Raw genomic sequence first — 12,498 nt, 5'->3', positions numbered from 1 at the left:
CCAAAATCTCTGTAAATGTTTATGAAAATTAATAAAATATAATTATAGAAAAAAAAAATGCAAAAAAAAAAAGAGGTGTTTAGATAGTAGATTTGTTCAATGCAGCTGTCTTTTGATTTCTTGGCTGCTGCTACTATAGGTGTTGACTATGAATCCAAGTAAGATGAAGTCATTGAGTCTCAATTCTTTCTCCATCCATCATGATGTTACCGATCTGTCCAGTATTAAGGACTTTTGTTTTCTTGATACTGAGATGCAATCCATATTGAAGGCAGTATTATTTAACCTTCTGTAGCAAATGCTTCAAGTATTCTTCATTTTCAGCAAGCAAGGCTGCATTATCTGTATAACGAAGGTTACTGATAAGTTTCCTCCAATTCTAATGCCACACAGAATCTAACTTCTTGAATCATTTGCTCAGCATATAGATTAAATATTGGTATTGGAGAACAACAGTATTGGCTATTCCATGGATTGCGAAAAGAACAAACAAGTGTGTCTTGAAGAAGTACAACCATTGTATTTCTCAGAGATAAGGACTGTGAAACTGTCTCACATACTTTGTTGTTGTTGGGTACTGTTGAGTTGGAACCAACTCAGAGGTGACCCTCCAGCAGGTTTTCGGAGGAAGTAAACTGCATGGGAGGAGACTGCCTATCTTTCTACTGTGGAACAGTTAGAGGATACGAATGCCTTAGGCATGGCAGTGTAGATTTAGGCATGTTAAACATGACAGGAGGGAAAAGTCCTTGGAAAATGCTATCATATGGGAAATGTGGAGGGTCAGAGAAAGAAGAGAAGCCCTTCAACAAGATAGACTGACTGTAACAACGGGCATATCAAGAGATATTGAGGATGGGGCAATACTCAGTTCTGTTGTTCTCAGGGTCACTATGAATAAGTTGAATCAACAGCACTGGGCAACAAGTTCTTAAAGCAGCATTTTTGGATTCTTTTAACACTTTAAGGAGGATCTTTGCAGCAGAGATTTGCTCAATAGTTTGATTTTTTTTTGACTGCTGCTTCTATTAGTATTGTTTGTGGATTCAAGTAAAGCGAAATTCTTGACAACTTCCCTAATTGCCCCATTTATCGTAATAGCATTGTTTATCTGGTGACTGTGAGGGTTCCTGTTTCCATCATACTGAGGTGAATCCATACTTAAGACTGTCTTCGCTGATTCTGATCACTAAGTGCTTCAAATACTCTTCATTTTTAGTGAGCAAGGTGTGTCACCTGAATAGTGCAAGTTGTTTAAGGTCTGGAAAAATCGTATGGAGTAGTTTTACTGTTCTAAAGGGTTGAGTATACAGCATTATTTACTGCATGCTCACCCAAGAGAGAAACCCATATCTGCATACTGGCAACAGAATTCAGAATGTCCTTGTTTTACCTTGCTTTCTGAGCTTTTTGCTTGTGCTGTTGATGAATAAAGAATGAAGCAGTTATTACTACAAAAGATAATTTCCTTCTCCATTCTGCTGGAGCTCTCTCGGGAATCCTAAAAAAAATAAATAAATAAAAAATAAAATCAAAGAAAAAGGTTTGGGAATGTCAACAAGCAGAATTTAGTAAATTAAAAAAAAATCTCTATCTACTGTTAGTTTTAGGCTATTTAAAATAGTTATTAACTTTAAAAAGGAAAAGGAACAAAAGATCCAATATTCAGTAAATAATTTAGAGAAATAAATAAAAAAACACAAAAAAACAAATATCAAACTAAAAGACCCAACAACTCTCTGTCATATTAAATTCTATTTTTAAAAAAATAGGTCATCATTTTAATACTCAATGTCACAATATGCTGTAGTTATTTAATTTTAAGTCCATACAAGTGAAATGCATACTGTTATGATTATACTGTAGTACTTTAGCATAAATGGACACTTAAAAAAAAAAGATGTAGAAGTAAATCCCATAAAGATTATTTTTAAAGGTAGAGGACAGAATTTATCTTCCATTTCCAGAAGATTAAAGTACCTTGCTCACAAACATTAGATCTTTGAAAGATTTCCGCACACCACTACCCAAAATCACCACTTTACAGTGACAACACCACTGGGGTCTGAGTGCTGAGCCTTCTGCAATACCATGATTAGAATCCTTATATCCAGCAAGACCTGAAAGAGAGACACTTGTTACTAATGAAAACTGAGTGATAAAACAAAACAGCATACTGTGAAAGATTATGCTTTTACACACTTATTACAACATGGTTCAGTAAATTATTCTTTATTTAATTAATAGAAATTTTAGGTACTCAATATCTATAAGGCAACTATTATGTGCAGGAGACAATGGGATACAAATAAAGAAAACACACTTATTCTTGAACAGCTAGGACAATAGTGTTAAAACTCAAATCACCAAGATTTGCTTTCAGCCTAATGGTTAACGGGGGGGAGAGCTGCTGAAGGTAATACAAAAGAGTTTAATGAAGGAGGAGGAGGTAGGTAGACAAGAGCAAAAATAACAATCTTTAAAGCATGACTTAAGAGTATCAAAGAACTTATATCCAAAGCCAATATGTAAAAGTTAATAAAGTTGAAAATTTAAATGTTGGGCATGCTCAGAGAACACAGCATGCTTCACTGAAGTTATATAACTGTCACAGGGTATGAAAGCAGAAAAGGGAAAGAAAGGCCATTAGAAAATGTTCACATCAAAAGCAGAGGCTAGAAGTTCAATAATGCAACACAATCTACTTCCAAAGAAAGTGCCAGAGAGAAGTAGAAAGCTGCTAGACTCCGGTTGAAAGGCAAGGATGGTCACAGCTGTCATAGAAAATGCCGAGTGAGGAGCTGGGGAGGAGCTGCAGGGAATGCCTATGGCTTCTTTGCTGAGCTTTACAAGGAAACAGGAGGGAAAGTTGTGTTAGAAGTGGTCTGAGAAAGTCTTCACATGTGTAAAGAAAAAAAGACTACAAGTGAAGTATCCCACCTTGCCTAAGCTACATGAAGCAAGCAGAAAGTGAGATGGGAGGTTTGGGGAAACAAGAAAGAACAAAAGTCACTTTAAGGTTAAGAAAGTCACAGGCTTTAAACAGTGTTATGCAAATTGTTGGCAATCCAGACTGGTTGACAGCATGAAATATAAGTTGTTGTGTGCTGCTGAGTCAGAACTCATCCATAGCTGAGTTTTATGAAAACCCCCAGTAGATTTTCAGAGGCAGTCAAAGTCACACAGGTTTATGCCCCAACACAGAATACCCACATAAGGTTAATTTATCAGGGGTCACTCATCAATACGTGACCTGTTTTTTGGATAAAAATTAAATGAAAATTAAAAAAAAAAACAAACAAACTAAGCTTATTTTGAAACAAGAGTGTATTGAATAAAACATAAACTGGCTCACCATTGCTTGCAGGAGAAAATGGTACATTTGGCTGCTTATGCTGGAAGGAGTTTGCCAGCCTGGGAGGGTTCGTAGATACTGGTGGAGGTCCACGAAGAAGTAAGTGCTGCCGACACTCCAAACCTGGGTTTACTCTGTGGCTACTAACTAAGCCCATGGAGGGAACATCTGGAGCATTACTGACCTCATAACTGTTAGGAATTCGGACGTGAAGAAGATCGGAAAACGCAGCTACAACACTGCTAATGTTCTAAAACAAAATGAAAACGTGTGTGTCACACACATGTGGGTAGAGATCAATTTAAGAGAAGTACTTTGGGATAAATGACATTTATACCATATACACAACCCAACAACTACTACTTAGACTTAAAAGGGTTTTAGGAAATGTAATTTTGTTTGAATGAAAACAAAGCTTTCACAAACAGGCATCATTACAGCGGGACTCAACTAACATTAAATATTTATGATAGAATGAACATATTTTGGTTTTTGCATTTTTTTATTTTTTTTTTTGTTTTTGCATTTGAATACTTTAGTTCTCTTATTATTTGCCAAGTGTAAATGACATGATCAGAAGGGGTAAATGAAGCTTTGCCAGCTTTTATAATTGGTCAGAAAGCTTGTATCAAGTAAGTGGCTTCCATCACTGCAGACAAAGGTCTTAAATAGTCCACAAAGGCTCAAGTTCTATGCTGTTGCTGTGATAAGGAGACGGCTAAAATGTCACCTCACTCGCACTTAGTTGGTTCACTAAGAAAAAATGCCTTTACAGGATTAAGAATTTTAAAACGAAACCATACTACATCAATCAGATGGAGCTGCTACCTAAGGACAGCTCTTGGTTCTCTAAAATTTTATTGTTGATAAAGTTCCTTTGTTTAGTTTTTACAATTTTAAGAGTTAAAGAAAGGTTTCTTTCTGGATAGCTTTCTAAAATATACTTCTTTTTATCTAATAATTAGAATGCTAACTCATTTTTAGAATGCTAACTCATTTTATCCTTTCTGCTTTGACACTGCCTGATAAAGTTTTCTAGTATTCAAAAGAAGATGAGGTGTTTGAAGTAACTATTGATCCCAACTCTAACTCTGATTTTTCATCCTAATGATCCTACCCTACATGTTTCATTACAAGGCATAGGATACAGCTTTAAAAATAGACATACGAACAGTCTTAAAACCCAAGGTGAGAAGAAAAAAAAATCACCATCAATGAAACCACCTAAGAGAAATCAGAAAACAAACTTTCATAAACATTGAAGCTATTTTAAAATATCATTTTATCACCATCAGAATATTTTTTTTAAATAGGCATACGAGCTGTAAAGTTAAAAAAAAAATCACTTCATCTTTTACCTCAGCAGCTGTAGGATGCAGGGTAATTGCTACAGATATAAGACTTGATCTAGGTCCATTTGGGGATGTACCAAAAGGTGATGTGAAAAATAAAGCTCCTGGCTCCATTTTGATGTCATTTCTCCTAGATTCCAAATCTAAAAACAAAACAAAAAAACACAACAGAACATGGAAAATGAGTGTTAATGGCTTGTCTAAATGAAGGTATTTCCTTTAATAAATCAACACATTGTACAGAAAAATAATACAAGTAAGTGATAGTCTTACTTTTCCCAGTATTGCTAGGAAGAATTGGAATGATTGGGGAGGGCACAGGTTCTGGAGGCTCCTCTTTGACTAATGATAAATCCGGGTATCGACTCACTGCCATGCCGACCACACTTTCAGGAGAGGATGAGGGAACAAAGCTGTCAGGTGTGTCCCGATCACCACAGTGGTCCTGGATCCTGCAAGGCGAGTAAGTCCAAACACGTCAACATGTGCTAATCTGGGGCCTTCTTTAATCCACCAGACAGGAGCCACAGGTATGGCTGTAACGTTACTTTGGGAAATAGCAATGACATTAACACATTGCTGCAAATGATGGTTAAAAAAAAAAGTGTTTCTAAGCACAGTCGTCAACTAAAAGTGTGTGGCAATGTGTTAACTGTATTAGTCTCTTCAGGGTGAAATGGAGAACCCTTTGGAAAAACCAGAACTACATTTATCGATAATGTAATTTAAAGGTTTCCTTATGACTAAAGCATCAGTATAAAAATTAAAGTTCTGTCTGAGAGGGATGATAGGATGTAACATAACACAGGAAACATCTTTGCAAAACTACAAATCACTAGGACCATGGGAACCTTCCCATGCTTTGAAAAAGGAAAAATGAGTCCAAGCACCCAAGAGCTGTGCATGCAGAGAGCTTATGCTAACAGTCAGCAATAGCTGGAAGCACAGCTAGCTTTTGGAAGGTGTTTATAAAGGCAACAAAGGAGAAAACTTGGTTATGATGTCACTGATTTTCCTTAATTGATAAACATAAAAAAGTAAAAAAGGAGATGTGGTGGCTCCTTTCTGTCTTGTCCAGGAGGGTAAGCTTTATCAAAAGCAATTGGGATTTGGGTCAGGAGTATGCTCTCAGATTAGTTTGTACAATAGCCTCATGTCTGATCTTTAACTTTCACACTTCAGAGGAGTGTATGTTGTGTAGAAAAGAAAATTTGAGAAGCAACACTATTAAGAAATCCTAGCAAGTCCTCCAGACACAGCTCCTGGGAAATCTAGAAGCAAGCAGACAATTGCCCAGTTCAGCTACCATGCAGTTCTTGTGGCTGCTGCTCATGCCTGCTGAAAGACAGCAATGCTCCCTATTTGCAGAATAGTCTTTAAATTCTCTTCTACAATAGCATGTCTTGATGACTGGGACTTCAGCTGCAGCACTGTAGGTATTTACAAACAGTAAGCCAAGCGTGCCCTATTAATATTAATAGCTTATGCAGGACACTGATATCGGAAATACTTTACATGGAGATTTGTAATTGCCTTTTTGTCTCTTTGATGATGATCATCATCATCATTAGTCACCTAGGCCATGGTCTTCACAATTATGTGCTATGCATCAGAAAGTTGGACAATGACTAAGGATGGAAGAAGAACTGATGCCTTTTTTTTTGGGCCAGAAATACCCAATATGATTTTAATAACAGGGTAGGATCTGGAGTTAGTTCTTGTAATCACAGCTGGCTCTTTAGCCTCGGACACGCTCAAACTTCCGGCCCTTGGGGCAGAAGATGTAGGGTTTGGTGAGGCTGTGTGGGGTGCCCGGCGCCTTGCAAAAATGCCTGTACACCTCTTGGCCCCTGCCCGGCCCTGACAGCAGCCTGGTGCCATAGCCCTTGGTCGAGTCCAGGGACAGCTGGTCAAAGGTGAGGATCTTGCTTCCAGCCTTGAGGATACGGCTCCAGGCACAGCTGCTCATGTGCCGAGCACACACCTTCAGCTGGGGCACCGCCTGAACATGCACTTCATCTGTTATGATCCCAACCACAACAGCTGTGTTGTTTTCTCAGCCAGGAAACTTCATCTCTTGGATCATCCGAGAAAGGGACAGCGGTGGCCGGTTGGTATAGCTCATGAACAGTCTCTTCAGCACAACCTGGCTGATGGTGGAGTTGGTCCGTCTGGCCCAGAACCTGGAGAGCTTGACCAACAAGCGAGATAGATGTCCTGGCTCTTGGGCTCCCTGTACCGGACCTTTCTGTCCTTGTTGTGGTGGATATCAACTCCCATGATGGCACCTCCTGCTCATCCACGTCCAGAAAGAAGGAACAAGGCCGGCATGGGCGGGGAGTGCTTCCTGTTAGTGGCCAAGAATCGAGGCCTTTGAGTTGTGGTGTTGGAGATTGAATATACCATCGACTTCAAGGAGAACAAACAGGTTCATCCTGGTTGGGGTTTTTTTTTTTAAGATTAATAAAAAAATAAAACAAAAATCCCCAGGCTGCTCCTTGGAGGCAAGCATTCTGAAGCTCCGTCTGATACACACTGGGCATGTTGCAAGGGTGAAGGGACAGAGCAGGCAAGGAAGACCCTTGATGAGATGGATTAACTCAGTGACTGGGGGTAAAGGGGATGGCCATGTCGGAGACAGTAAGGTTGGCTCAGGACAGAGCAGGATTCAGAGCTGCTGTACATAGGGTCGCTACGAATTGCAGGTGACTTGATGGCACATAAGAACAGCAACAACAACAAAATCAAATGACTGTGCAATGCAAGAATATACAGCAAGAATATTTTATAAACTTTACTTCTAAATATAATTACACATTAGATTTTACTCCTCAAATGTTTTTTTATGCTATTCACATTATGTTAACTATGTACATAATTAACAAGATTTAAAAAAAAAATAAGGAAGGACAACATTTCACCTTAATTCTTCCTGATTATTATGAGGTGGTGTTGGAAGTGAAGCTGGGACATCAACTGTCTTTGGGCCTTGAGCAATTGCTCTAGCTAACAAGTCATCCTGCGGTCTAAATGGCAGCTGAAAGGGCTTAGGTCCTAGAGTTTTGGTAACTGGAAAAGACACAAAAAACACACATACATTTAGTTATCAGTGACTTATGGGCTGCATCTTATAATTCTACAACCAGCTGACCAGACATAGCCAACAAAGGTACGATCCTCCCACAATACACAGAGACAGCAGTCATACCTTCATGGCTCACTAACACGCCAGCTTTCCCAGCAAGCTCTTCAGTTGTTGCAAACCCATTTGCCATCTTCTGACACGTCACAGGAGGTGGTGTAGGAGGAAGAGAGGCAGGGGGTGTTGGAGGATTACTTAAATTATTCTGCTGCAGGAGACCAAAAAATTTCAAATTATATGCTACTGAACAAATATGAAAAGACCTTGCTAAAACTTAGTTCTGTGAATTTTTAGCACACGGAGGCAAGGCAACAGAAATGTAATCAAGATGCATCTTCTTTCCTAAATACACTCAAAGAAGAAAAACATACATACAAGGCCAAGAAATTGTTTATTAGAACAAATACTCATGATTTTGTGGACATTAAACAAATGGTACTGAATTATTTACTTTCCCAGCTTAAGTGTTAAGTTTTGAAACTAAAAAATAAATTTCAATTATACCTGATACTACCTTCTATAACTCTTTTAACTCTCATTATTACACTCAGGGGAAAATAATGTTGAAATTCAATTAAACAAGTATATAAAGTTCTTTAAAAATATCTTTACTGGACTTTTTAAAAATTTTGTGTGTGTGTGTGTGTGTGTGTGTGTACCGTCAAATCAGATCTGACTGGTACAGGAGGAGACTGTCCCTCCTTCTCCATTTGGTGGATTTGAACCATGTTCCTCTGGGAATGCAGAGCAGTTTCCTGCCACTAGGCCATCAGAGTTCTCTTTACTGATTGTTATTTAAGGGCCAAGTGTCATTAAAGATCAACCAACAGATAAAAATGCAAGCATCTGGGGCCCCAAACCTATAAATTGCAAATCCCATTGCAGATACTGGAATCTGGATTATTCAGTATCTCTGAGAAAAGGACAGACAGTAATCAAAATAGAATGACCTAATAATTAAAAGGGCAATTCTGTTTTTCCAGTGTTAAGGAGTTGCATTGCCTACTCAAAGGCACACAGTTCAAAGCCACCAGTTGCTCTGTGGGAGAAAGATGGGCAATCTCCCGTGTGATTTACTACTGGCTCTGAGAGCCTGCTGGAGAGTGAGTTATGGGCTGGTTTTGACTCAATGGTACATAACAACAATCACTAAAAAAAGAACTCTGGCAGTCTTGTGATAAGGAGATGTACTGCCAACCCAAAGGTTCAAATCCACCAGCAGTTCCTTGAAAAGAAAGATGGGCCATCTACTTTCATGGGATTTACAGTCTTGAGAATCTGTGGATGGTCAGTTATGAGTCGGATCTGACTCAATGGCACAGAACAACAATAACAAAAAAACCATTAAAAATCATAATTCCTTCTCAACTATCTCTCCTTGCTTAATATTTATTACCAACTTGTCATTTATCGACTGGTCTCTCAGTGAGGAAATCTATAAAGAACCCTATGCAAATAAAGGGCAGAGTGAAATTACAAATCTTGTGAAGACATAAGATTGTATGAAGACAATGAAATGATGCTAGAAACAGTCTGTATCACCAAAAAGGGGCACTGCAGGAGTCAGACCAAGTTCTGACTGATGAGAAAAGCTGACAAGCAAAACAAAGGAGATGTCGAGAGAGAACAACCATAACTACAGAGGAAGAGACCTCAGGGAAACAGATGATACTTGTCAAGTATTTTTTCAATATTAGTATTTTTCATGTTATCTTAGACACAAAGTCCAGAATGTTGCATGATGTTCTAAAAAACTTTGTTAGAAAAACAGTAACAAAAGATAAACTTGATTTCATTTGGTATTATTGCAATTTGGGGAGAAAGGTGGGCAATCTCCTCCGGTGGGATTTACAGGCTCTGGAAACTGGCTGGAAGGTCAGCTATGTGTTGGTTCCAAACTGATGGCAATGAGTCTGAGGGTTTTTTAATCCCATTGTTGCAGCAAAAATCAGTTTATTGTGTTAATATGTGTCGCCAAGTTGGATCAGACACATAGTGACAATTCTAATTAAAATTAAATAGATGAAGTAGTTCTCAAATTTTAAATTTAATTTTTCAAAGTAAAATTCTAACTGTATTTGTTATAAATTTAGTTCATTTTAAGAGTTTACAAGGGTAATAAGGAAATACATATTGCTTCTACTATGTAAATACATAATGGATTTCCCCCCCCAACTTGTATTCTTTCTTATAAAAATTTCGAGTGTTCATGTTAGAACTTCAGTTCAACAAAAGGTTAAAATTTTATTGGGTAAAAAGTGTTCTAATAAATAAAATTTAGAAGATTAGATGTAAATTAGATGCAAACACAAGATAAGTTCTATCAATTTTGATATGTTATCCAAAGTTGAAGAAAGTAACATCTTGGCAAAGAAACATACCTTGCATATCAACTGAGAATAGTAATCCGAAACCCCTTCAAGGGTAGCACTGCCAAAAGTTCCTAGAAGTCGATTCCCACTATTAAATTGGCCACTGCCATAAGGAAGAAAGTGTGCAAAGTTCACTCCAATGATTGGTTCCATTAGAGGGAGCAGAGAGAGCTGCTATTAAAAAACACATTTAAGAGTAATGTACATGATAAACAAACAAAGCTGTTTTTCTCAACTTTTCTAAGACCCAAGGTCACTTAAATTAAAAAGGCTTGAGAAAAGTGAGACTTTGTAAAATATAACTATGAAAATGCGGAAATGAGTGACAGAGACATTCCTTCCTTATCTTTGCTCTTCAATAATTGGGGCACTAATTGAGGTCAGGTACCACCATGACTGTTAATGGATGTCTCCCAGTTTCTTGTAACAACTACAGAGGTTTAAGAATAGAGTGTACAATAGGAGAGAGTCAAGCAACTGTAATTTTTTGGTTCCAGAGTCAAATGTAATAGGGGAAAGACTGTTTCTTGGCCAGATGCTGCTTCTTTTGAACATAAGTAAATCTTGACCAATCCATCCGTTAACTGTAATTTTTGAGTGCCCACAGAGTAAGATGTAATTCTGCTTAAAAAAGAGGAAAGCTACTTCATTCCTTTTTCGGATGTCTTTATCTCTGCAATTTTCTACTTTAGTTAGGAAACAACACATTAAAAAATTCAGTTTAAGTGAGATGAAAAAGCATTTGCTCTTCTCTCACTTCATTGAATTTTTAGAAGAGCTGGTACAAATTACTTACCTGTTTTAAGTTGGTGAATGTATCGGTGTTTGAGTACATAGCTTGCTTCTCTTCTTCATCCTTTTTCCTTTTCTTTGAGCGAGGTGCAGCTTTCTCTCCAGTCCTTTGAGCCCGTTTGCTTCGCTGTTTCTTGATTTCGTTTCCTCCATCTGATTTTGGCAACTGGTTGTTGCCACATCCAAAACCACCTTGCATTTGAGCCCCTAAAGTTTGCTAATGTAATTGGAAAGGTTGGAGAAAAAAAAAAGTAAACTTTCCACATTTAATATTTAATTCATGCTATTCAAGTTCCACCCTACAACTCATATTCTTTTTTTTTTTAATTTTTAAAATTTATTTATTTATTTAATGTGTGTACCGTCAAATTGGATCTGACCGGTACAGGAGGCGATTGTTCCTCCCTCTTCAGCAGAGCATCTGGTGGATTTGAACTGCGCACCTCTGGGATTGCAGTACAGTTTCCTGCCACTAGGCCACCAGAGCTCGCCTCAACTCATATTCTTAACACAGGGACAAGAAGGCAATAGAGGGCAGACAGTGGAATCAAATGATCTAACTTTTTCCAAAATACATCCCATTTTTCACAAATATTATTGTCAAGCAGAGAAGTCAGCAGGTGGCAGGCTTGAGGAAGAACTCCTAAGGAAGGTTGGTTTTCCTTTTAGATGCAGTACTGCTCTTCAGGCATGATCCTACTGGCACCAGGACTCCTCACAGGTAGCTCTGAGATGATTGTAGTTCCGCTTAGGAATTGGTGACATACAAAGTAGGCTGACACAATTTACAGGCTCCTAAAGACAGGGAGCTCAGGTGGTATAGTCCATAGGATGTTGCGCTGAGCATCCTAAGGCATTCTGTGGGTTCAAAACCAGGAGAAAGATGGGCAGTCCCCTTCTGTGTGATTTATATATATCTTATATAAATCTATCTATCTATCTATCATCTATCTACTTACTCAGCTATCAGTGTGTTTCGACTAGATGGCAATGGGAGACAGTATGAGAAAAAGACTGAAAACCTATATACTTCTTAGTTGACAGGAATAGGTATTCCCAGAGAGATTAAAGAAATAAAACATCATTTAAATTAACTCAAAACCCTGTCACAGATGGGGAAAATAATGCCATACTTAATGGGGGTACCAACAGAAGCACTCGATTGAGACAAAAGGCTGGCATTTTGAATCAATCAGTTACCAAGAAAAAGTCTGCTGATTTGCTTTCAAAAGGTTACAGGCTTAAAACCACTATGAGGCAGTTTCACTCTGCACGTGGGCCACTGTGAGGTAGAATCAATGTGATGACAACGAGCACCTGCTGAAATTAAAGCCTAGGAGAAAACAGCCCAGACAGCAGCAAATAAGACTTTTTATATTTGGCTTTACTTTACGGTCAAAAAGCAAAATTAAGCTAGCCCTTGGTTTATTAAGATAGTTTTAAAAAATACTCTCAGGATAAAGGACATTTTTAAAAAATGGTTTC

General features: G+C 38.1%; 1 protein-coding gene and 1 pseudogene across 1 annotated transcript in view; both read right to left on the bottom strand.

Moving 5' to 3' along the window:
• KMT2C (lysine (K)-specific methyltransferase 2C) overlaps positions 1–12,498 on the bottom strand; it is a 187,666-nt gene that overhangs the window by 50,809 nt on the left and 124,359 nt on the right. The window contains exons 31-39 of the mRNA XM_006895137.1: positions 11,013–11,230; positions 10,231–10,396; positions 7,916–8,057; positions 7,629–7,776; positions 4,981–5,159; positions 4,714–4,850; positions 3,356–3,605; positions 1,981–2,120; positions 1,394–1,501 (exon numbers count right to left, since the gene is read on the bottom strand). Coding sequence (XP_006895199.1) covers positions 1,394–1,501; positions 1,981–2,120; positions 3,356–3,605; positions 4,714–4,850; positions 4,981–5,159; positions 7,629–7,776; positions 7,916–8,057; positions 10,231–10,396; positions 11,013–11,230 — 1,488 coding nt within the window. The remainder of the gene's footprint in view (positions 1–1,393; positions 1,502–1,980; positions 2,121–3,355; positions 3,606–4,713; positions 4,851–4,980; positions 5,160–7,628; positions 7,777–7,915; positions 8,058–10,230; positions 10,397–11,012; positions 11,231–12,498) is intronic.
• On the bottom strand, positions 6,419–6,987 carry LOC102846569 (annotated as a pseudogene).

Source organism: Elephantulus edwardii, unplaced genomic scaffold, assembly GCF_000299155.1.
Source record: "Elephantulus edwardii isolate Elephantulus edwardi_28Jun2011 unplaced genomic scaffold, EleEdw1.0 scaffold00161, whole genome shotgun sequence".
Lineage (NCBI taxonomy): Eukaryota > Metazoa > Chordata > Mammalia > Macroscelidea > Macroscelididae > Elephantulus > Elephantulus edwardii.
This window is presented reverse-complemented; position numbering and strand designations above follow the sequence as displayed.